Source organism: Hevea brasiliensis, chromosome 13 (assembly GCF_030052815.1).
Source record: "Hevea brasiliensis isolate MT/VB/25A 57/8 chromosome 13, ASM3005281v1, whole genome shotgun sequence".
NCBI lineage: Eukaryota > Viridiplantae > Streptophyta > Magnoliopsida > Malpighiales > Euphorbiaceae > Hevea > Hevea brasiliensis.
In genome coordinates this window covers 66,550,642-66,576,732 of record NC_079505.1, presented here as the reverse complement: position 1 = coordinate 66,576,732, position 26,091 = coordinate 66,550,642, and the positions used below count along the sequence as shown (strand labels likewise).

The 26,091-nt window shown below is 27.8% G+C and overlaps 2 protein-coding genes across 3 annotated transcripts in view; both read left to right on the top strand.

Annotated features, from left to right (window-relative positions):
• Positions 1-25,772, top strand: part of LOC110648341 (VAMP-like protein YKT61) — a 43,306-nt gene extending 17,534 nt beyond the window's left edge. Inside the window, exons 2-7 of one of the 2 annotated variants that reach the window (XM_058132087.1) lie at positions 16,882-17,073; positions 17,387-17,484; positions 18,048-18,152; positions 18,306-18,371; positions 24,380-24,466; positions 25,528-25,772. In XM_058132087.1, the coding sequence (XP_057988070.1) occupies positions 16,882-17,073; positions 17,387-17,484; positions 18,048-18,152; positions 18,306-18,371; positions 24,380-24,466; positions 25,528-25,578 (599 nt within the window). In that variant the 3' untranslated portion in view covers positions 25,579-25,772. Of the gene's footprint in view, positions 1-16,838; positions 17,074-17,386; positions 17,485-18,047; positions 18,153-18,305; positions 18,372-24,379; positions 24,467-25,527 lie in introns of those variants that run through there. The other variant, XM_021802554.2, reaches the window with a different exon arrangement.
• LOC110648347 (class V chitinase CHIT5a) lies at positions 9,601-11,206 on the top strand. Its single transcript, XM_021802560.2, has 2 exons — positions 9,601-10,822; positions 10,974-11,206. Exons 1-2 carry the CDS (start codon positions 9,625-9,627, stop codon positions 11,003-11,005), a joined length of 1,230 nt encoding a protein of 409 aa, XP_021658252.2. The 5' UTR covers positions 9,601-9,624; the 3' UTR covers positions 11,006-11,206.
• Positions 25,773-26,091: the final 319 nt, after the last annotated feature.

The following is a 26,091-nucleotide window of genomic DNA, read 5'->3' as shown; positions in this document are numbered from 1 at the left end:
ATCTCAATAGCCAGAGGCTAAAGAGAAATCACATCACAAGGCTAGCTAGCTCAAATATATGGATATCCATTCACCTCCTCTTCTACTGGCACACCTCAACACTTTTCCAGAGAAGGAATCAAAATTCGAAACTAATTACCCCCATTAGTCTTGTTAGTGATGTGTTCAAATATATGGTCATGACACTGCGGTTTCAAAACTTATCTTAACAATTTGCTAAACATTGTCATTTCAAATATACACAACTAACTTTCCACAATTTAAATCAAAACATCATAAAAATTGTCATAATTCACTGATTCAAATTATTCAAAACAATATGCAGAAATAATTTACAAAAGTTATATGTTGTGCACAAACCTCAAGCGAGTCGCCTCTTGGCCTCGACTCGGTTCCTCGGGTTCTTTCCCGGTATCCTTTCCAACTGAAACACACAATTTTACAATGTTTCAGCACTAGAACTTAACATAAACCCAAAATAAATTTAGCTTCACTTTTACCTAACTCTAACGTGCTAAATTCGACGTTCTCGAAATTTTTGTGTTTCGGGTTATTATTCACTATACTATTCAAGTCAAATAGTTGACTTTCTAAGTAGGTATGGGAACTCCAACTTCACCCACATACCACATTTTGGTCACTAAACTTGTTGGTTTTGGTCATTTTCTCAAAACTTAGGTCTTTTAGGCAAAATTGTCAATTTTCAGTTTTAGTGTCCCTAATTATACTGTTTCATTGGTCAGTTTACTGTTGGAATTTGGCAAAACTTTCTTCATAGAGAATGTTCCCTATTGCCTCAAGTTTATTCTTCTTTTTGAATCACCCCAATTGGAGTTTTGTAGCTCAAGTTATAAGCAAATTACGTTTACTGTTCATGCTGCAGAATTTTGTTCTGGCAGATTATTAATTCCAACTTCGTTCAGCAATTTGATCAAGTTAGGTCCATAATTTGGTCTAACTTTCTTCATATGAAATGTTCTAATATTTCTTAGGTTTCCATCGGTTGAAGAATCACCTAAATCGGAGTTTTCTAAAGAGAGTTATAGCCATTGAAACTTTACTGTTCAAATGGCAAATCTGCAGTCTGCAGATTCAGTGATCCAACTTGGCTCAGTAATTTGATTGGGTTAATGGCATAATTTGGGTTGGTGTTCTTCATGAAAGTTTTAGGTATATATCTCATCTAACCACTAGTAAAATTTCAGGTCATTTTGACCTGCCTAGCTCGAGTTATGACTAAATAAACAAACACTGTTCATTTGGTCAGTTTGTGCAGGGTAGCCTGCGATTTCTCAACTTCGGTCACTTTGTTCACTAGGTTTTAGTCACTTTTTGGGCATGCTTCCCAAATGAAAATTGTGTAATTTAGTGCCTATTTTCATCTCCAATTGGTCCCATATCCATTGGACTTGTAAAATTTCATTTTTGGTCCCTCAAAGGAGATTTTGGTCATGCTGCCAGCACATGACCTTATCCAATCCGAAATTGGCTTTTAATTCCAACACTTCTAACACACCTCATTTGGTCAAAAATGACCATTTTTCATTTCACATTAGGTCAAATATATCATTTACCATTTTCTTACAATTTTGCCTCTCAAACTCTAGGTCCAAATCCTAACTTTCATATCTTACTCACTTGTTGAATTCTAAATGCATTTTTAGTACTCATACCCTCACTTACACTTAACCACTTCATTATTTGCATCAAAATTACCCATTTCAACATTAGTTTGCTGCTGGCCAAATTTCCTAGGGTTCCAGATAGGCATGATTTTGCATATTTTCATGTATTTCTAACCACTTTCATCTTACTTCTATACTTATAATTCAATCAAAATTAAGGAAGAGAGCTTACCTCAAATGGAGCTTTCCAACTTCTTGATTCTTCAAGCTTCTTTCAATTTTTCTCTTTCCAATCTTCTTAACAAGACTCAACTATAAGCTTTAATTAAGAAACTTACAAATTTTATGGCTCAAATCTTGGGTTTAAGAAGCTTTTTAGTGAGCTTCAATGGAGGAGGTTAAGAAAATGAGAGAGATGAGAGAGGAAATGAGAGGTGACGGAAATGAAAAAAAGAAACCAATTTTTTTTTCTTTTTATTTTGTCTTTTAATTATTAAGATTTATCCCCAAATTTTCAATTATTTAAATATTAGGTTTATTGCATCATGCATGATGTCATGCATGATGTAATAACCTTTTTCAACCTTTTTTTTTCTTTCTTTTTTTTTATTTTTTTCTATTAGTTTTTTAATTTAATTCCCGACTTCGAAATTTTCTTTTCTCTGATTTTATTTGACAGTTAGGTCAGGAGTCAGCTCTCGGGGTCAATTGACCAAATTGCCCCTCACCGGTTCATCCCGGTTTGCAATTAATTACATATTTCTTCTTGCTTCCTGACCTAATTATTTGACTGGCTTAACAGTTCTTTTTCGTGATTTTCTCTTTTCCACTGTGTTCATAAGAGTCCTAAGGACTGCGGCGTCACATTTTACGGTTCGAAATTTGAGTTTAAAATGACTTCGCAGTCGTTCCCAAGAAGGTCACCCATCGCTGTGACTCTCGGCTCGTTTAACTTCTTATGTTCTGTTTTTCTTGTTTATACTTAACTAATTAGACTTTACCAATTATTTGTGTTTATGGCTTCTCTAGTTGTCTTAAGTGTGGTTCTAATCCCCTTAACTGTTCGGACCGAAATCGGTCACCGAAACAGTAAAATATATCAGGCTATGCAAATAGGGGTGTTACAACTTTTACTAATTAACTATAATAAAATATAAAATTTTATAAAAAGTGATTAACTGAAATAAGAAATTAATAAATAAAAAATAAAATTTAATTAATCTATTTATTATTTATAAACTATAAAAAATATATTTATAGTGACAGGTAAATAATCGTTTCTAATAATGCATATTAAAGACAACTAAATGTAAATCCATTAAACTTCGCTAATAATATTTAGCGACCAATATATTCATCGCTAATAATTTTAGTAATTAATGTCTGCAAAATATTATCTCGCTAATCTTTTAGTAATAAAAAGTTTGTTACTAAACCATTGTTATGATTATTGTTATTAATAACTTTTAGCAGTGAAATATTGCCACTAAATATTTAATAATTTCATTTTTTAATATTACAGTAATTAGTATAAATTAAAATTTTAATATTATTTTAATAATAATTATACTTATATAAAAAATATATTATAATTCTTAATATAGTAATTCTATAATTATAATTCTATAAGCATTATTAATTTATTAAAAATTATTTTAATAAAATTAATAAATATATATATATATATATATATATTTAATTATATAAAAATTTAGCAAAATTAAGAATTTTAATTTTTAATTGAATTCAAGTAGATGAACTACATTATTGATCAAAAATTTATAGCCCTTGTTTTAATTATTTATATTAATAAAAATATAGTTTTAATCAAATTTAAAATTTATTTTCATATAAAAACAAATTTTACTTTTTTCATTTCTATTAATAATAAAAATAAATAATTTTATATTCTCAAATCATTATTCAATATAATAAATTAAAAACAATTTATTAAAAACTTTAATGAAATTATTATAATTACATTTTAATTTTGACTAGTTTAGGTAAAAAGAATAAAACTAATATTAATTTTATAATTTTAATAAAAAATAAAAGTTTTCAAAAAAATAAATGTATGATTTAAAATTATAAAATTAAAAATAATTGTTCATAAATATTTTATTTTCAATTGCAATTTGGTCAGGTCAATATAGAGTACAAAGTTGAATCATGTCAATCAAATCTTAGAATAAATTATAATTTAATTTAAAGTTTGACAAAATTATAATTAAATATCTTTACTTTTAATTTATTAAAATTACTAGCTCAATTTTAAATCTATCTATAATATAACATTATCAAAAAAAAAAAAATTTTTTTTATTAATGAAAGTGGGAAAAAAGTTAAAAAAAAAAAAGATTAAACATAATTTATCTTTTGAAATTTTAAAAATAACTTTTTGTTACAAAAGCATTACATATTATTTGTATCCATTGCTCATTCTCATGATTTAAGTTTTTTATATATAGTTTTTTATATAATATTATATTATCATAATTTAATTATTTTTGATATCTAATTAATTTTTTTATCATAATATTAAATTACCATAGCGATATTTTATTTCTAACTAATGTAAGTTCAAAAAATTATAAGAAAATAAAATTAATAAGAAATATTAAATTAATCAATTAAAATAATATAAATAAAATACTATAAATATGGTAAGAGAATACAAAGTTTTATTAGAATCAGTTGTTATGATTCCAATTAAATATCTACCAAAAGAATGTAATTATATAAATAAGTTTAGAAAATTATACAAAAATAATTGTGCAAATGACAACAAAATGAGAAAAAAATAACAGGAAAATTAACATTTTATAATTTCTAAATGATTTTAGTAACCTTCAACAATAATACCCTTCTACTTTAATTTCTTTTTTTTTTAAATTATTTTTGATAAAAGTTATGATAATTGTTTTAGAGGATAATAATTAATTTTCTCCAATATCTCATCAATTAATTTGTTTAATAAATTAATAAATTTCTTCTAATATATATTGAATAAAATGAATATATTATATATACATGATAAATTAATTAGATATTTACAATATAAAATTTGTGATTTTGATGGTTCATAATTATTGCTTTTCATAAATTTATATTATAAAAAATTAATAAAATAATAAAAAAAAAGATCTTGTAAATATTGATGATAAAATAATTTAATATAATAAATTTTTATCAAAAGGTTAGAGAGAATGGAAATAAATCTCAATCAGTTATTTTAACATATCACTAATCAATTTTTATGTAAATGAATTTTTTTAATTTTTTAATTATAGATTTTGATGGATACAAATAATATTATATAGGTCATAAATTCCATTTTGATTTTTATGATGTTTATTAAATAATTACTCAATCTGACACAAAAATAAAATCTATAAATGATTGTTCAAAATTATATTTAAAAATTTCTAATTCTACTTTGTCAAAATTTTTATATTATTAATCAAGCTAATAGAAAAATAAAATTTAGAATGTTTTAGTAACTCAAATAAGAAAATTTAGATTATCTCTTTGACAAATACCAAAAATATATTATAATTTTTTTTAATATTACAATATAAATTTTTAATAATAATAATTATTCTAACACCAATTCATTATAATATTTAAAAAGAATTATTGAATTCATAAAACAAATTTTAATTAAAATATTTGGTTACAAATAAAGAAAACCAGTCACAAGAAATAATCTTTATTTTGACATTCCTTGTAGAAAATTAATGATTTTCATTGCAATAACATTAAAGTAAATATATCTAATTGCAAAATATATATATATTTTTTTAAAAATTATTTTTAAAATTTTTTTTTTAGTGATTTTTTATGTTATTTATCAATTCAAAAAAATATTTTTTTTATTTTAACAACTTTTTAATTTTTTTAATAAAAAAAATTAATTTTTTTTATTTTTTTGGACATTAAAAAAAAATCTTTTTTTTTTTTTCTTTTTAATATTTTAAAATTATTATTTTACCACAATAAGAATAGTCTTCACTTACTTTATTTGAGAAATTTTTAGGAAATTTTGTTTTCATAATTTTGAAATAATGCAATCCTTACATATATTAAAGATAAAAAAATTTAATGAATTCAAATAAAAATATAGAGATATAACAGTTTTTTCACTTAAAGTTTAAAATTTAAATTATTATCATCATCACAAAAAATAGGTTTACTAATATTTTCATATAATCTATATATATTTATATAATATACAAATGTATGAGGGAGGGGGGAACATTAGTTTTTCCCAAATTACCCTTCATTATTTATTGTATTTATAATTATATTTTTTAATTTTTTAATTTAATTTTAGACTTTATATAAATTTAAAATTTTTAAGACTTAAAATTTAATTTTTTATATAATTTTAGAGTTTATATAAATATAAAATTCTTAGTCCTACTTGTATTTAAATTCTATTTAATTAAAATTTTAATATAATATAATTTAAAATAAAATTTTATAAAAATAACTTTATGATTTATATTATTTAAAAAATAAAAAGATATTTTATTTATATGAATCACTTCTTTAATGAATCATAATGGATTTTTATCATTGTCTTATAATTATTTATGTAAAAATATTTTAATACAATTATACTTGAATTTAAGTAAAAAAATAAGAAAAAATATTAATTTTTATCAGTCAAATATATTAATTCTTTTATTAAGTTTTTTGAAACTTTCTTTTAATTTAATTTCTTATAAGTTCAGGTCTAATTAAAAGTATATATATATATATATATAATTTATATTCATTAATTTATAAAAAAATATTTAATTAGTATGCAATGTATAATAAAATTATATGAATATAAAATTTTAAAATAATATGTAATTATCATACAAAACATATAAAATAAATTAGATATATTAAAAAAAATTTAACTAGATAAATATATGTTATTTAAAAAATTAATATCAGGCTTGAAATTATTTATAAAAATTAATACAACTAATAGTATGATTAGAATTTATAATATTGATTTTTTCTTATTTTAAAATGGTATATTACTAAAAGTTAAAAATTTTAATATATATACATATAAAAAAATATAATAATTTTTATTTTTTAAGAATCCTAACTTGACTAATAGTGAATACCTACAAAAAAAAATTGAGAATCATACTTTAAATATAAAATTATTATTTTAATTTAAAAAATTTATATTTAAATATAAACGTAAAGTGATATTTTAATTTAAAAAAAAGTATAATTTTCATATGAATAAAAAACATTATACCATTTAATAAATTTTTTATTTATTTAAATTTAACAAATTTTTATTGAAATTTGATATTTATTTTTAGAAAAATAATTATAAAAAATTTAAAATTATGTTATATGTTAGTTTAACAAAGAGTTGTATTGTAAACCGAATAATTGTCTATACGTTTTTATTATAATCTTCCTAATTAAAAATAATAATATATTAACGTTAATGTTTTTTATTTTTTATATAAAATGAAAATTTTAGTTATTAATTTATTATTGATAAATAATTTATTAGTTACTATATTTGTCAATTTTATTTTTTAAGTTTTTCTCCACATCATAAGAAAATATAAAATTATGTAAATTATATGTTAAATAAAAATTAATAATATTGATACTTATTGATATGGGGGCGTATAATTAATTTTATCAAACAAAATTTCAAAAAAAAATTTCAATCGTAAATAACTAAAAATAAAAAAATATCAACATTAAATGAAACTACACCAAATTAAATTTATTTTACTATTATATGTATATACTTGTAGATAGTATTGGAAAGTTTAAATTTTCATGCTAATTATATATATTTTATAAATATTATAAAATATTAAAAATTAATTTGTCTTGACAAACTTAACACTTTATATTGAATATAATTTAACACAAAAATATATAAACTAACAAAATAATAAATATTTAAATTTATATATTTATAAACATTTACAATTATAAAATTATGTTATAACAATAAATTTTTATAATAAATTTCATCTCTATAATTTTTTATTTTTATTGATATACTTTTTTTTCCATTAATTTAATCTAAAAATAATGCACATATAATATACATATCATGAAAAATAAAAAATATTATATTATTATAATAATAATTAATACATTATAATAATAATATTATATATAAAAAATATTAAATTATGAATACATATAATAAATACAGAAAAAGTGTACATTAAAAAAAACAAATTAATATAAATAAATTAATATCTAATATATAAAATCAAAAGTTAATATAAAAATTATTTTTTAAATATAAAACTGTTTCAAACTTAATTATATTATTCAAATTCATCTTAATAACCGGATGAGTATTTAACAATATCTAAGCCGTTTTCATCCCTATTCTTGGCTGTTGTAATGGGGCCATAAAAACCTTCTGACAGTGACCCACCCACCTGCATCATCTTGGACAAAAGAATCATAAGCTTTTGAATTGCATAGAAGGTTATTCCATCCAAGGACACAGCCTTGAGATCAGTGTTCATATTCAATTAACAACAAATTTTTAAGAACATTGGGCCGTGTCCTGAATGAGATATTTAAGGAAGCATTCAATTTCCTTAATTATTCCATTTACACTTAGAATTATTCTCTTCTCTTGGTATTTAGTCAATCTCTATTAATGAAATATGCGTATAACCTTTGGTAAAACTAGGACAATTCAAAAGAAAACAAGGATTTCTCAAGGCTCCTCCAAATTTTACAAGTGAATTTGTTCAGATTTCATCCCCATTCAATTTAATACCCTCTAAGAATATCTTATATTTCTTGGTAGGACTTGTATCTGTATTACCTAATTCCTGGTTCGCCATGGTACGTGATATTGGTATGAATATAAAATAAGATAATTTTTATAATTTGTGATACGGTGTAGTAGATTTTTTTTTATATAAAATTTGGCATTTATTAATAAGAATCATGATACGAGTACAACATAATATTTTTATTGGGAATATGCAAGTGTGAAATTCTCACATCGAAAAAAGATGAAATTAGTAAAAAATATGTAAGTAGAAAGTATCATGCACCATTGTTTTTTATTGGATGTGGTGTATGAGTGTGTTCTTGCAGGCGCTTTGTGCTCCCCAGATCTTTAACAATGGCATCAGAGCCAATGGTTTGACAAGAGATGAGTATGGAGACGGTACATGAATGGGAAGAGAACCTAATAGAGCAAGAAGATACTCTTCTGGAGAAGAGCACACAGATGGAGCAGAGACTCTCGTACATATGATGACAGGACACAGCGGGTTTGGTAGAGTAATTGAGCTCTTGATGACACCGTAATATTTGAGTTAATTTGTTGTAACTTATTTTTTATAGAATTCATAATTTAAATGTTTTGATACATAAGTGTATGATGTTTGAGTATGAAAAATAGAAAATGTGGCAAGGGGGTATGAGTGATTTAGATAATCCTATCTCGTGTTTTGTTAAGGAAAATTGCTTGAAAATTGATACGGCTAATACAACTGAGTTAAAGCTTATTGATTCTCTAGATTCTATTAATTCTGTGTAAATCAATCTTATTAACAACCAAAGCAAACCAATCCAAGGGCAGAAGTAAGAACTGCTGCCAAGTTGTACTCTTGCAAGAAAGCTTTAATCAACAGAGAAACTTCGATGATAACTAAGGACTAAGTTGAATGTTCTTCAGCAGCATCTTTAGTCAATTTGACAAGAAAGGAAGCCGACAGAAATTTTAAAACTTTGAACAAAAGAAACAAATCAGGCGCTTAATAACAGTAACAGACAAGTACTGATACCGTGTTTAGACCAACTGAAATTCGGGTCAAACGCAGCCCCCTATGCACAGCATCAAAGAAGCAGCCAAAGAGTTTCGATGTAACCTTGGCATTTGATAGCATAGGTATATCCAAATTCGCACATATATATTCACAATTAAGAAGGTTATCTACCTATGCTGGCTCTTAATCTTCACTCTTCGGAGCTCAAAATAATGGCTAGATGCAGGGTTTTGGTGCCACTCTTGTGGTCCATGATCTTCATTGTTCATGCATTTCCAACATTTTTAGCTTCCACTTACAGTTATAATACTCTTGATGATGAGTCTAATTCAGACTATATATGGTCTCCCCCGCTAGCAACTGGACCAGCACCAGCTCCAACACCTCTCTCTGGTGCCATCAAAGGTGGCTATTGGCCTTCATGGAAAGCTGAAGCTTTACCTCCATCAACAATCCCCACCTGTTTCAGTCACCTATTTTATGCCTTCCTTGGGCTAGATACGTCTAGTTACCAACTGGGTGTCACACAACATGATGATCAATGGATGAAGAGTTTCACAAATACCCTTCATGCAAAACAGCTTCCTGCAAAAACCTTCCTATCCATCGGAGGAGGTAATTCAAATGCAAGCACTTTCTCCACAATGGCTAGTAATGCTACTAGTCGGGCAGCCTTCATAAATTCTAGCATTGAAGTAGCTAGAAAATATAATTTTGATGGCCTTGATCTTGGCTGGGAATTTCCTAATACAAAAGAAGACATGTCAAGCCTTTCATTGTTGTTTGAAGAGTGGTACAATGCAATTGAGTATGAATCTCTATCTGGCCAACCTCGGCTTCTCTTAGCTGCAGGAGTTTATTTTGCTCCAAGTTTTTTCTTATCTGATGTGTATAGGGAGTACCCAACTGATGCGATTAGCAAATATGTTGATTTCTTGAATGTAATGTGCTTTGATTATCATGGTAAATGGAATACTTCAGTTACAGCTGAACATGCTTTGCTTTATGACAAGTCTACTAATATCAGCACTAGCTATGGGATATCATCCTGGATTGAAGCAGGGGTGCCTGCAGAAAAGCTTGTGATGGGCCTTCCTTTATATGGAAGAACATGGCAATTGCTAGACCCTGAGGTGCATGGAATTGGAGCTCCTGCTGTGGGAGTAGGGCCTGGAGAAGATGGTTTTATGCCCTATATTGACATAATAGATTTCAATTCAGCTAATGCTGCTCCTGAGGTGTATGATGAGGAGACAGTATCAACTTACTCATATTCAGGAACTAACTGGATCGGGTATGATGGAGTCAAATCTATTAGAGAGAAGGTTAAATTTGCTAATGACCAAGGTCTTGCTGGGTATTTCATTTGGTCACTTGGATATGACAATAATTGGAACCTCTCAACTGAAGGTATGGCTTATTTGCTGTCTACAATTCCCAACTATAACATATATTAATAAAGGCTAAATCAATGACCAATGTCTTAGTTTGTTTTCTTGAGCTGTTGCCCCTCTTGACCAGTTTTTTTCACTCTTGGACTGGTTTGTTTGTTTTCTGGCAGCTTCAAGGGCATGGGACAGCAACAACAACTAGTTTTCTGCAAAATTTGAGATGGGTTCATTGATGATCTACCTCAAGCCTTCTCTCTAAATGTGTGTGTGTGTTTTTCTTTTAAATGGTATCTAAATGGATAAGAAATAATTGTAAATTGACGCAAATAAGGAAATTGTAGGCTCTCAATGTAGGTTTTTTAACCTCAACGGGCCTAAACTATGAACTTAAGACGCAAGATATACGGTGAGATCTACCTATTAAGTATATGGGGTTTTACATATTTGTGTCTTAAAATTATGATAAATCGGATCTAAACAAGAATTTCCCAACTTCAACACCATCTCTAAGATGAAGTGAAGGGTCTATTATGATACATGTAAAAAACACTTGCTTAACTTTGTTTATTATTGGACTTTAATGAGTTTGGAACTCATAATTTCACTGTGATAATAATGATTACATTACTAATAAAAGAATCGATGCTAATTAGTTTTGTTTTAGAGGTATGAGACATTTCTAAATTATGAAGTCTCGAATTTAAGCTAATCAATTATACTTACTGAAATTTTTTAAGTGATGAGATTTAAATATTATTTTAAATTTTTATATTTTATATATTTTTTTAATATGCAATTTACATCTAATCATATAAACACAAACATAATCATGCTAATATAATATACTAATATGAGTCTCAATGATACTGAAGTCGTCTCCAAAATTATAAGGTCTTAAATTTGAATCTCAATTAAAATAAATTATAAAAAAAAAATGAATGCAATGATGATTATGGGTAATATTTTATTCAAATTACCAATGTACTAATTCAACTGAAGATATCTCAAAAGCTGTGAAATTGTTCAACTCCAAATCAAAGTAAAATGTTACTGAAATGATATGGTGTTTAGACTAGTAGCAGGGGAAGATATTAGTTTGTCTATAAGCCCTCCCCTGTTGAGCCTGTGACCTATGATCAATGTTTGTGCTATCAAATATTCAAAGATGGGGCTTGCCATTGCTTAAATTAGAAGAAAAAACTACTGCTTGATTAATAGTATTGATCTGTTGCAATCTTATTCAATGTGATCACTAAATTAGGATTGAGAATGTTTAGTAGATTTTTAATAACCTTTCTGGCACAATATTTGGCTAAATTACATTCACGGTAGCTCAACTTAGAATATGTAACAATATAGTACCTAAACTTTATAGTTTTGAAATTTGGACCAACCCGGCTGGTTGAACCATGATCAAATGGTTTGATTCGCCCTCAAAACCCGTATATCACCAAAATCAAGAAAAACTTGGCGGATCAGTCGGATGCTCATTGACCAGTTCAATTGGTTGTGGGTTTAGCGGGTCGAGCTGGTCTTCATTATTGTTTTTCAATTTTGCAAAGTTAATCAAAATAACGTCGTTTTGTTAAACCCTTACTTAGAAGAATGAGAAAAATAAGTTAAATGAATATAAGACAAACATTCACATTACATTGAAATTCTGAAAATTGTTTTTAGACAAGAATCATCAGATTGAAATTGCCAAATTCATTTCCAGAACAAAATGAGATTAAAACCAGAATTTTCACATGGATTAACAAACCAGAACCAGATTTTATATGCAAAAATCATTACCCTCATAATCTTTCTTATCACTTCCAATTTGCAATCTGCTTGAGTCCAATGTAAATTCTGCTCTTTTTACTCACCTTTATTATGTTTTCAATTTTATATAATGATGGTAACTGGCAGGCAGGTGGAAATATCTTGTCTGGTTTATATCCATAGTGATGCATGGCAACATTGGATGATTCATTTTCTGCCCATAAAGGGTAAACTCCTTAGATTCTTGAAAGTAGCCTTGTGATGTGTACAAGAAAGTCCAATGAATAGTGTTACGCTTGTCCCATATCGGTCAAATAAGAGAGGTTTCTGGAGCATATAAGCGAGTATGCTGCACATTCTTTTTTGTGTATCTTTTGGGAGAGGGTAATAACCTTGCGACAATAGACTTTGAAAGTTAACTTAAAACTTATTTAAAAACTCAAAATTGTTTTTCAGAAATTTTTTTTTTTAATTCTATTAAAATAAATTTAAAAATTTATTTTATTATTTTAGTATTCATATAACTAAAATATATTAAATTTAATTTTAAATCAATTTTTAATATTCTCTAACTAAAATATTTTTCACAACAATAATACTAAACACACATTTGCTCTATGGTAAAAAATGTTACTATATATTGCTTGTCCTAAAAGACTTGCATTTTCTGTTAAAAGTGATGAATATGGAGAAAAAAGGATCAAGAAATATTTTGGCAATAACGTGTATATTTCTTAATAATAACCTCAATGATTCTGGTTTAGTAAACAAATTTATTTGATTTTGATTAATATGCCTTATTTATTTTTAATTATAAAAAATAAGACTCTTTAGGTATAACAATCATAATCCCTTAGATTTGAAATTCAGGGTTACCGATTGACGTCTTTAATTTAAATTAACTCAACAGGAATGGATTTACTACTGAATTCGATATGACACTCAGTGAAACAAACTATTAGATAATTAACTGTTGACTCTTATTACGCTTTTAAGAGGAAATAATATTTAGTCATTATGTCAGCATGGCGTGTCGAACTGAGGTAAAATAAAATGATTTCGCTAGGTTACCATGAATCAATAAATTTTAGTCTATAATATATACTAAAGTATTTCTTAACGGAGTTAAAATCCAACTGACAAAGAAGGAAACTTTCAAGAAGGAGCCACATGCCATTCAGTGGCTCAATTGACACTACTCAACTTTATTAAAAAAATTTAAAAAATATATAAAATATTTTTAATAATTATTATAATTCATTTACAAAATTTCATTTTTAATATTTTAAATGATATATAAAGGTTTGAGATATATATAAAAATATTTTTATTATATTTAAAATTTATTAACTAAGTAGCATTAATAAGGAGAGAACCACTCTTAAAGTGAAATCATCATCTTAATAATATTTGACACACTAAAAAAAAATTGTAAAATGTATTTATTATTAAAATATATTTTTAGATTTTTTTTATTTACAGTTAATTAATTTATTTTAAATTTTGTTTGTGACTAAAAATTTAATATATATATATATATATATATATATATATATATATATATTGATTTACATAATTATATATAATTAAACTTAGCTAATTAAATAAATGATCTCATTAAATAAAATATTTAATTTCACTCATCCTTAACTAGATGAACCCCATTGCTAAATTAAAGGATAAGTTATATAGAGGAGAAAAATATTTGTAACATTGCAGCTTTTATTTATTTATTTATTTTAATTTATGATGAGTTTGACTTTCATTAATTCACTTCTTGAAGTGAGTTTGAAGATATAATTAGGGCTGAGCAGAATTCGATTCAAACTGAAAAATTGAATCGAATCAAGTAAATTTAGTTTAATTAGTTCGGTTTTAAAATTTACTCGGTTCAGTTCGATTTTATATTATAAAAATTTTGGTTATTTTGGTTCAGTTCGGTTTTAAAGAGAAAAAAATCTATTAAACCGAACCGAACCGAATAGTAATTTATATATTCAAATCGAACTAAATTGAACCGAATTGATTTTTAAATTAATTTATTTATATGGAAAATTTATGAATTATATTTAATTTTTTTTATATTAATTATTTAATTTCATTGATTAATGATTATTAAGTTTAAACCAAAGCTAAAATTAAATCAAATAACTTGAAAATCAAGTCTAAATTAAAAAATCAATCAAAAATCAAAAAAAGAATGGTTATTTTAATCTAAATTTTACTCATTTCGTTCGTTCGATTTCTAAAATTTAAAATTTAATTTTTATAATTTAATTCGGTTCAGTTCGATTCGAACCAAATGCTCACCTCTAAATATAATTTCATATTTAATCTAGAGAAATATTAACAATATATACTTTTTTTTTCCATACTTTTCTTAAATTTTTTCTCTAAATTAATGAATTGAAATTAAAAATTAAGTTTCGTTTATTTTGTAAAAAATAATTTATATAAATGAAAATATTTTTCATTATTTAATTATAATATTAAATTAATAATATGTGATTATAGGATTATATGTATAAATATTTTTATATTTTAATAAAAAATAAAAAAATTAAATTAATTTTTTAAATGACTTAATTTTTTTTTATTATGAAAACAATTTTCATTAATTTATTTTTTTAAATGCTTTAAATATTAAAAGATAGAGACAGTTTTTATAAAATAAACGAGGCGTTAATAATTTTATTAATTAAATAATATAAACTAATTATGAGAATGTTTTAAAGGCCTTCTCCATTCCGCTGAGTAAGATCTTCCATGGATTCAAGAGTTAAGCAACCAAAAAATTTGTAATTCATTTACAATTATGATTAATTTTTTAAGAAAAACTAATATATAAATATAATTTTATTAATTTTACATAAGATGATCAATTATAGGAAAAATTAAATATAATTTAATAAATATAATTTAATTAATTAATGAGTCAATTTCTATAATTTTAAGTTTGAATAATTCAATTTTTTATTTTGAATTCAGTTTTTTTTTTAAAACAATATACTTTTCTGATTAAATACACGTGAAAAGAAATTATTATTCTTGATTAAATTGTTATTTAGTTCATAAAGTTTAAAAATTAATAAATAAATCGTTTTTTCCTTAAATAAATAAATAAATCGTTTTATAAAACATTTTTTTGAAAATTTCTTTGAAAAATGTTATTTTATGAAAAATAAAAATAAAAATCCTTTTTAGAAAAATTACTTTCAAGAACAGTTTGTTTTTAAAATAAAAATTTTAAAGAATTTTGTTAAATTGTGTCTAAAAGTTCATAGTAGGGTTAAATTTCTTTATTTATATTTTTGTGAAAACAAACAAACAAAGTTTTATTTGGATTTTTTATGAAAAAAAATTTATTGAATATATTTTTTTTGAAAAATTTATTTTCCTTAGAAAGTTCTGTATTTGAAAATATATTTTTCTTCAAGAAAAAAAAATAATTTCTTAGAAAAAAAATTATTAAGAGATAGTATTTATGAAATTTTATAATATTTAAATGGAGTTATTCTTTTTTACATTTGAATTTAGTATATTTATCTATCTATTTTTTAAATGATAACTTATTTAACTATAATAAATCTTACTTAAAATTATGGTATGATAATTTTTATTTTTAAAGTTTATGATAATTTTTATTTTTAAAGTTTATCACGTGATATTTTTTTTATAGTATTATGGAATAGTTAATACGTAATACGTGTGATATTTTTTTTTATAATATTATCACGTTATTAATACGTGGTAAGTCTGATATATATTATTTTTTTATTATATATAACTTATAAATTATTTAATAATTATTTTATTAATATTATAATAAACAATATTATTATAAAATAATTTATAATATATTAATATATATTAATTATATATATATTTAATTAATTTTGTTATAAAATTTTTATTAAAAAGTTTGAAAAATAAAAATAATAAAAATAAAATTTAAAATAATTAATAAAAAATTAAAATATTACATTATTTTTATATTAAAATTAAAAAAAATATATATAAATTAAAATTATTAACTGCAATTCCTAGTATATGTAGAAAAAAAAAAAAGAATTCTCCAAGTCCTTCGGATACACCCAACGGCAACGCACTATATTTCTTCTATTGACGGCCCAGATTTCACCGTCGAAGCACTTTAAACAATTACAATGAACTCAAACACAGGTGATCACATCCACTCATTCCTCTTTACGATCTCAAGAAAAAGAGAAAAATATGAAAGAGAAAGTTGCACGAAACTGAATAAAGCTTCGCGTAACAAAGAAAGAGAGAATTTTCGGTTGAGAGAGAGAGAGATGAAGATCACAGCTCTTTTGGTAATTAAGTGCAATCCAGAGGGGTCGGATTCGGTAATTTTAGCAAACGCTTCCGATGTGAGCCATTTCGGGTACTTTCAGAGGTCCAGCGTCAAAGAATTCATAGTTTTTGTCAGTCGGACCGTCGCCAAACGCACCCCTCCCGGCCAACGCCAGTCTGTCCAGCACGAAGGTCCTTTTCTCCATCTCCTGATTGCTCTTTATCACGGAATTGGTTTTTTTTTTTTGGTTTTGTGTATTGAATTGTGATACTGGATTTTGTAATTTTGGTTTTGATTGGAGTCTGTGATTGATTGGAATTTGAAATTAATTGGTATTCGTTTTTAAGTTAGCATGTTTTTTTTTGAGGGGGGGGGCTGTTGGGGGGATTTGCGCGGCTTGTTTCGTAAATGGGAGTGAGATTAAGGATCTAATGTTTGAGAGAGCTTAATTTTGTATTTTGGAAAGGAAACGTTACTAAAATTTATGTCCTTTTCATGGTGTAGAGTACAAGGTGCATTCTTACAACCGAAATGGCCTGTGTGCAGTGGGGTTTATGGATGATCCCTATCCAGTCCGAAGTGCATTTTCCGTTCTCAACCAGGTAATTCCTGTTTTGTATTATGTATATTACTGTATAGTTTTAGTTATATGTAAAATATTCTCTGTTTCTTCGTTGAATGGTGAATTCTGCATGGATGAACCTGCGTCTATGGAACAAAAGGAGACCTGGTTGTGGTTCATAATGCAACTGCGGTTGGGATGCCATTTGGTCTTTTATGCTATCTTATTAAGTACCTTGTATAATTTTCAGGTTGTGCAGCTTATCACAACTAAAAGGTTTGCAATATATTATCATGTAAATGAAGTAATGTAATCCTTAGATTTATTGTAAAGCCTCTTCATATGATATCATGCAATGACTCCTCTGTTTGGTGAGACATGATAGCTTGATGCTCTGATTTAATGTACTTATTCATTTCTTTCTTTCCTTTTTTTTATTATTTTTTTTGGCTTGAAGATTGAAACACTGTAGCTTGCTGATGCAGGATATTATTTTCACCATGTAATTGTATTATATAAAGTTCCTTTATGTTCTGTGGAATAATTGTATGTAGTTTCTATCTTTTGGTTTCTTCATGAGATGAGAAATTGTAATGTTTGCAGGTGCTAGATGAGTATCAGAAGAATTTTGGTGATTCATGGAGGACTGTGCAGGCAGATAATGCTCAACCCTGGCCATATTTGAATGAAGCATTGACCAAGTTCCAAGTAAGTTATGCGGCAGTAAATTTTTTAAAATAGCAACTTAATGCTTTTAAAGTGATTTTATTAAATGTTTAAAATCTAAGTCATCATCATCTTCTTTTTTTTTTTTTTTTTACAATTTTTTTTTAATGTTTCCCATTTCTCTTAAATTTTCAGGATCCTGCAGAAGCAGACAAGTTGTTGAAAATTCAGAGGGAGTTGGATGAGACAAAAATTATCCTTGTGAGTTTGTAGCTACAGTTGTATACATGTATCTGGTTCTTTGCACCTTTCCTGTCTTTACTATATTAAGGATTCTGTGGTTGGCGTCTACCACCCATAGTTTTTAAAGGCTTAAGGCGCAAGGTGAAGGTGTGCGCCTGAGCGAGGTAAGGCACAAAAAAAACAAAGTAAAATAAATATAAATATTCCATCAAATTTCAAATAACATAAAACTAAAAATAATAATAACTAATAAGCATTCAAGTACTAATATATTAGAATATAAATAGTCTTTTAATGTTTCATAACTAAAGTCAAACAATTATAAAATAACTACTCTTCAATCTTCAATAAGAGTAGCATCATAATCTTCTTCATCTTCTTATATACCTTCATCCACTTAATATTTTCTTCAAAATCAATATCTTCATCATTTCCCTCATCTTTAAGAACTAAAGGAGTATCAACTTTTTTTTTTTTGAAAAAGATAATGAGTGCTAGTGTTGAAAATGGAAATATGGAAGGTTTGTGATCCTGAGTACGTTAGTTTGATGAGATTTTGGTGACTAGTTATCATTGACGATACTAATTTCAAAAACTTCTAGATCGATAAATTTTGAGTTGAGTAGTAGTGCTTTTTGTTAATGGAAGTACTCGCCGAATGTGAAAATAAAAATGGCGCGCCTTTCTAGTCTTGCGTCTGGAACAAGGCACACGCTTAGGTATATAAGGCGAGGGCTTGGTGAATGTCGCCTGCTTTTTTCTTGTAGAGACGCTAGGGAGCTTGGAGCCTAAGGCTTGCGTTTAATAACTATGCTACAATCCATTCCCTTTCCAATAAGATTCTATGGTTCCCTCTTCACAACCACATTTATGGTTATGTCGCTGCTCTTTTTTTTTTTTTTTTTTAAATTATTTGGGGTTTGGGGGAGGGGGAGGGGCTGTGGCATAAGTAACTTGGTTTTGATATGAATCAATTTTGTTTGTAGAAAACTTGATGTGAAGTTGTGAATTGCATAGTGTTCGAGGTCATAGATGACTATTGACAATTTTGAGTGATGCTACTTGTCAAATATTCTCTACTTCTCTCAAATAGATGAAAGACTTTGAGATTCTTTTTTCCCCCTAATTATGATAACAATGCATGTACATTTACTTATCATTTAATGCTGCTTCTTGGATTTAGGAGTTGCCATTTTGAGATCTATAAGACAAATGAGAATGTCCTTTTTAGGTATAATATAGTTGATATTTGCATTTTGTTACCTCTTTAAGCTGCAAAAAACTAGTGGAAGATTTTGGGGCTAGTTCTTGCCATTTTTATGCACTTCTTCTTTGAATGATGTGAAGTTTTACAAGAAATATAAAAATGAGATGATGCTCCTTGTTTGCGTGAAAACTTCCAACACTATACAAGTCATATTATCCATTGATATGGCTACAAAAACTGAATCTTTTTTCCCCTATATTATTGGTCTATGTAGCACGGAAACGGAAATGGAAATGCGGACACGAGAAAATACGGAAATGGACAAGGGAAAATGGCATTTTCAAAAATATAGGAAACGAAAACATGGGGAAACGCGTCAATATCATGGTTTCAAATCACGGTCGCGGTTGCGGTCACGGTCACAGGTAACGGAAACAGTCCTATAACAGCTGTAACGTAACGGTAACGGCTTGGCGCAACACAAATTTTTTGAAAAATTCGCAAAGTTCGTAAAATGACTATATATTGGTAGATATAAGTAAAACTAAAATACACAACTACATAGTAAGCATAAATATACCAAATAAAGACATTAAATCTATTTTTTTTAGACATCATTAGCTTTAAACAATTTATAGGTTAAAATAATTATGTAGATAGTACAGAATTAGAATCTAGAATACCAAATATAGATAAATAGTAAAAAAAATTAACCTCACTACCACCAAAATGAACATAAAATTTGAACATATGAAATGAAATGAATTAATAAGTTAAAAAATAAAATTTTCAATTTTAAAACAGTTTTTTTTTTTTTAAATTACAGCATATATTTTTTGTATGAAATTTACACTTACATATCCATTAAATATTACCTATAATAACTAAGATAAGTATTTAATTTAAACTTAAGTTTTAATGAAGCCTAAATTTTCTATTCTCAACTCTAAACTTAAACATAGCTTTAGCAAATATTAATGAAGCCTAAATTTCATTTATGTTATTTTGTAATTAATAATGTAAACCCTAAAATTAGTTCTGAATATAATTCAAAATAATAAAAAAAAAACACATAAACCTATAGACCGGGCAAACTAATCCTTCAAACTACTAACTTGTTAACAAATCTAACATCAAACATTAGTTTTCTTCAACAAATATGCAAAACAACTAAGAAAAGGGAAAAAAAAAAGCACATAATGAAAATAAATTGTATAAAACAACAAATAACTCATCTCTTTTAGTTTTTTTTTCAAGAATTAACTTTGGAAAATAGAGTAATCTACTAATCCTAGTCAAGATTCTTAAAAAGTAATGAAAGGAGAGATGTTGTATGAAGAATGGAGGAAACTTTGAGTGAAAATTTGAAAGAAATTGAAGCCAAAATGCAGTTGTTGAAGTGCTGCATGCAGAGACAAGAAAAAAGCACCAAAACACTGTGCACATGTGAAAGAGTGGCAGAAGAATATTCCAAGTAACGGTCGTTACCGTTACTGTTACGCAACGGCGTAACGCTCGTTACAATTGTAACTTCCTATTTGCCTATACATAACGGCCTCATGGGTAACGGCATCCCTCAAAACCTGTAAATAACTGCCGTTACGTTACATAACGGCCGTTATTTGAAACCATGGTATATATGTATATATATATTCTCCAAATCGACATTCAAATTCAACCACGTCTCGACATTCAAATTCAACCACGTCAAAAGGAAAAAAAAAAACATAAAATACAACACAGTATTAATGCACCAGTAAGGTCATAGCATGCAAGTATGACTGGAAAAATTATGGGCATCCTATGTTTTTTTTTTAACTGTTGCTATTGTTCTTTGTTGTCTACTTGTTACCTTCTTAATGGATAATATTTATAGGCACTTTTAGCATAGCGTCTAGTCTGGTTCTGGTACTTGTCAAACAAAATGCATCCACAGTATTGCAGTCGTTACCTTTTGAAACCCTTGTGATCAACTTGGTTACTGGTTCATCTTTGATCTTTGTATGGAAAGAATGATTCTGTAGATTCATGAATCATAGTTATATACATGAGTTATCACATGAACCCATTCAGCTATGTCTAATCAATTCTTATTATGTAGGATACCGTGTGGGGATTGTTAGGAATTCTTTTCAGATACTTGACTTTGGCTGCACAACATATATTCAGCTCATATATGACTGAAATTCTTGGGAAAGTCCATTTGTGGCACCTATAGCTTTGAGCTCCCTACAACCTTATTTTTGGACCACATTAATTGGCTGAGAGTTTTTCATTTCATTATAGATCTGAAACAAACAACATATATTTATAATATTAAATGATCCAGGTTATATTATTTATATATGTGCATCATTTTGGTTTCTGCAGAATATTGAGGTGAAAGTTTTGGGATGCAATAGTGTAGATGAAAAATTTAGGAGAATAGATTTTTTAGAAGAAAATGATTAAATAAAGCAGAACTTGCAGTGCTTCTGTTATGGTTGGGTTAGAGTTTAAGTAGATGAGGATTTTGGTAGCATTCAGTTACTACTGCTTAGCCGATGTATAGGAGATGGAAGTTGTAATTTTGAGGCATTCTAGATTAATCAATACAATTTTTTTACCTCCCCCAAATTCTCTTCCTCTTGATCTCTCTCTTTTTCTGCTTCTTCCCTTTCTTCTATTTGTTTCCCCTTTCCTCTGTTCTTCTGTTTGGTTATGCTAGGTCACAGCAATTAGCATCTGAGCAGGTTAAAACGACGGGAATTCTGCTTCTTGCTCTCCCTCTCTTCCTCTTCTGTAACTCTCTTATTTACCTTCCTTTTCTCCTTATTTCTCTCCCTTTCTTGTTCTTTCTTCTCAATTTTGTTCTTCCTTCTCTCTTAGATTCCTTTCTATTAGCATCAATGGAATGTAATGCAAGAATCGAGGATATTAAGGATTGATTCCAAGGTTTGGAGCTGAAATTCCAAATTCTGAAGAAAATGATCCATCGGCGTTTTGAAGAAAATGGAAAAAAAAAAAATCAGCAAACCATGGAAAATCAAAGAGAAATTCCCAAAAAAATGAAGATCAGAGAAATTTATTTGATGAAATTTCGCATAGATTGGTGGAATTGTTTGGAGTTCAAAGCCAAGAATGGGTACTGCCAATATTCCATGAACGAAAATGTTCCAAGAATTGTTCCAAGCAATGAGGTAGAATAAAGAACACCAATTGAAGATTTGAAGCTCGTTGTTATCCAAAAAGGAAGCAATCTTGAACTGAAATTGAAGGATGGCGAGTACCTCTTATTGCTGGAAAAATTGAAGACTTCAAAATCAACAAGAAACCCTCTAATCAATATTACAATGGTATTATTCTTGTTTCTAAAATTGTTGAAGTTTTTGAGAAAACCTTCGGTGCGCCATTAAAAAATTCTGGTCTGTACATTCTTTTGTTGTTTAGATTCTTGAAGACATTTTTCTTAAAGGGAAGAAATAAGGCGGTTAGAGAAATTGTGAGTGTTGTAAGAAAGTTGAAGAATTTTGGGAGCCACTATATGATTTCCTAATTCTCATGGAAGATAAATGGGAAGTATCAAGAAGGCAGAGGTTTAAGGAAGACGCATTGACAACCAAGATGATAATAAGGCAAAAAAAGAGATATGTGGTGGAAGATGGTAGAGGATTGTGGTGATTGGTTGATTTTGATTTGGGTGACAATGATTTTGGGTTGATTTCACGTGATTACATTATCCTTAAAGAAAATGAGTCAAGAGGTGGTGAAGGCAGAGGAAGAAATTTAATGAGGGTTATGTTCTTGTTGCTGGAAAAATTGCCATAGCTAAGGAAAAGAATTGTGCAGAGAAAAACGTCAATATTACAGTGGTGATGATTTTGAATTGAGATCATGTAGTGCTCTTGACATGAGATTGTATTGGTATTTGATTCTCAAGGTGGATGCATTTGAAGGTTGGAGAAGGCAATAGAAGATGATGAATGGCGAAGGAAGAAGATGAATCTTGTCAGTAGAGGACCTCTTTGGTGGAGGTGTTTGTAAAAATGACCGAGTTGCCTTCTTGCATTTGCTATGTAAAGATTCAGCCAAAAAAAAAAAAAAAAAGACAGCAATGATCAATCTGCAGAGTGCTAAGGATCTGTTTCTTTTTGTTCTTGGGGGCAAGGATGATCTTCATGGGGAGGGTAATGTTAGGATTGGATTAGAGTTAGCCAGATGAGGATTTTGTTAACATTCAGTTATTAATGCTTAGCTTATATTTTGGTGATGAGAGTTGTAATTTCGAGGCATTCTAGATTCATCAATTCTCTTCCCCTTTCTCTCTCTCTTTCCTCCTCCTTCCCTTTTTTATATTTCTTCTCCGTTTCCTCTGTTCTTTTTGGTTGTGACCAGGTCACAAAAGATTCTCTCTTTCACTTGTATTCTTTCTGTCTGCCCCCCTTGTACAAAGGAAATTGATTGATTCAAATGTTCTGCTTGTGCTTGAATAGGAGCATGGGAAATTAGTGCCCCCTATTTTAGCTGTACAACTGATAAATAAAAGGACGTGATTGACTTTTAGTAAAAATGTTAGTTGCTAGAACTGAAAAATGAAAGAGCCTTTTGACTTGTCTTTGTTTTGTGGTTGTGTTAAAGTCTTACATTAATTGCTGTAGTGAAACTCATGGATGGCATGGAGATACAATGATGAAGGAATTTCGTTTTCTTCTCACTGTTCATATCTAAATACTGCAGCCTTTCCATCACTGTCCTTTAACCTTGTTAACGTTTGGTTTCTCATGTGATCTTTCCCTTTGACATAGATATGCTTTTGTCTGAAAAAATGTTTTTGCTACAGCATAAAACTATCGACAGTGTGCTTGCACGAGGTGAGAAACTGGACAGCCTAGTTGAGAAGAGTTCAGATCTGAGTGCTGCTTCACAGGTACATTAACTGGAATTTATACGCTACAATCATTCTTTTGCTAGTATAGTTTATTTATATGCCTGGCAAATATATTTAACTCATATTATATGTATTTTTGTTTTCTGTACATTTTTGTACGTCAAATTTGTTATCAGTCATTTTGTTTACCTTTGGTCAATGTAATTTGAGGGCATGTGAATATTTTGTTGAAAAATTGGCCATGCAACACCCAAATTGATAGAGAAAGGGTTCTTTAGTTTCTGTTTATATCATTCCTCTTCTTTCTTGCTTGCAAATGGTGTTGATGTTGCATCTTTTTTCTCATAGGTTTAACCTGGTGGTAGGTACAACTCTCAACTTAGGCAAAGACTTGAGTTTGAGTTTCCTTTTCCCTTTGTAAACCAAAAAAAAAAAAAAAAAAGAAGTAGCTAACCTTCTATTGAGTATTGCTTGTAAGAGCTTCAATGATTCTTTTCCGCCCACTGCTTGACACAGTGAATGGACCCTGGGTAATCAATTCAGGGAAATATAAGCCAACTGAATGCAGTATACCTATTAGTTATTAAATAAGATACTCTGATTTAATTGTGGTATTTTGCATTCAGATTGTCTGGTTTAATGGTGTTATTCAATTGCATTAAATTATTTAAGCTATCTTAAATATTTTGAGTTTCCATTTATTTGTTCTGTCTGTGAGTCCCTATCCCCAACCCTCACACCGGAGATTTGATGCCATGAAGGGCAACTGAGGCTGATCTCTAATTCTTAGTGAAAGCTTTGAACTATGGAAAGATTTTCTTTTGATCTAAGTTATATACTTGCTAATGAACAGTATTATGTGTTATTATGTGTTGTTTTCTAATAGGCAATTTTAATGGAACTTAGTAGAGGAAGAAAAGATGGAAGGAAAATTTATCTGGTCAAAAACTTATTAAAGGGTTAAATTAAATAAATTTCCTTTTGAACTTGCAAGCAAGTTATTTATTTCTCATTTTTTGTAGTCTTGAATTGAGCTATGCTTGTTCCTGGCATGATATTGAAAGTTGCTAACTTAAAACTTATGGTTGATGTTGAAACAGATGTTCTACAAGCAGGCAAAAAAAACCAATCAATGTTGTACCATACTGTAAACTATCAAAGCAAGCGGCATAATGTAATGCTAGTGTTGAGGGGGGTGGTTGACAATGTGATTGTAATATGTTCATATCATTTATCAATTGTTTGTGTGTCAGAACCAGGGAATATCCTTAACTGGATATTGTATGTCTTGGATCAAAAAGAAAGGAAACCTGAATATCAAGATTAGAGTTTCTTATTATAGTTCCATGCACATCTTTTGAGTAGCATAGTTAGTTCATTTACATGGGTGCTGTGTGCATTATCTTCATTTAAATCTCAAAGTAATGCGAGTGTTCTTTTTGAGATGTTAAACTTGTTCTGATGTACAAGATATTTCCCCCCTTATTATATATTTTTTTTGTTGGTACAATTTGGTTCGACTAAGACTTGAACTCTTGGCATTGAGTTTCTCGACCTTTTGCCTTAGGATTAGTCAGTTCTCTTTCTTGATGGGGGCAAGGGAAGGGATATAACTCGGTGGTAAAGTGTCACCTTGACATGGTGAAAGTCATCAGTTTTAGCCA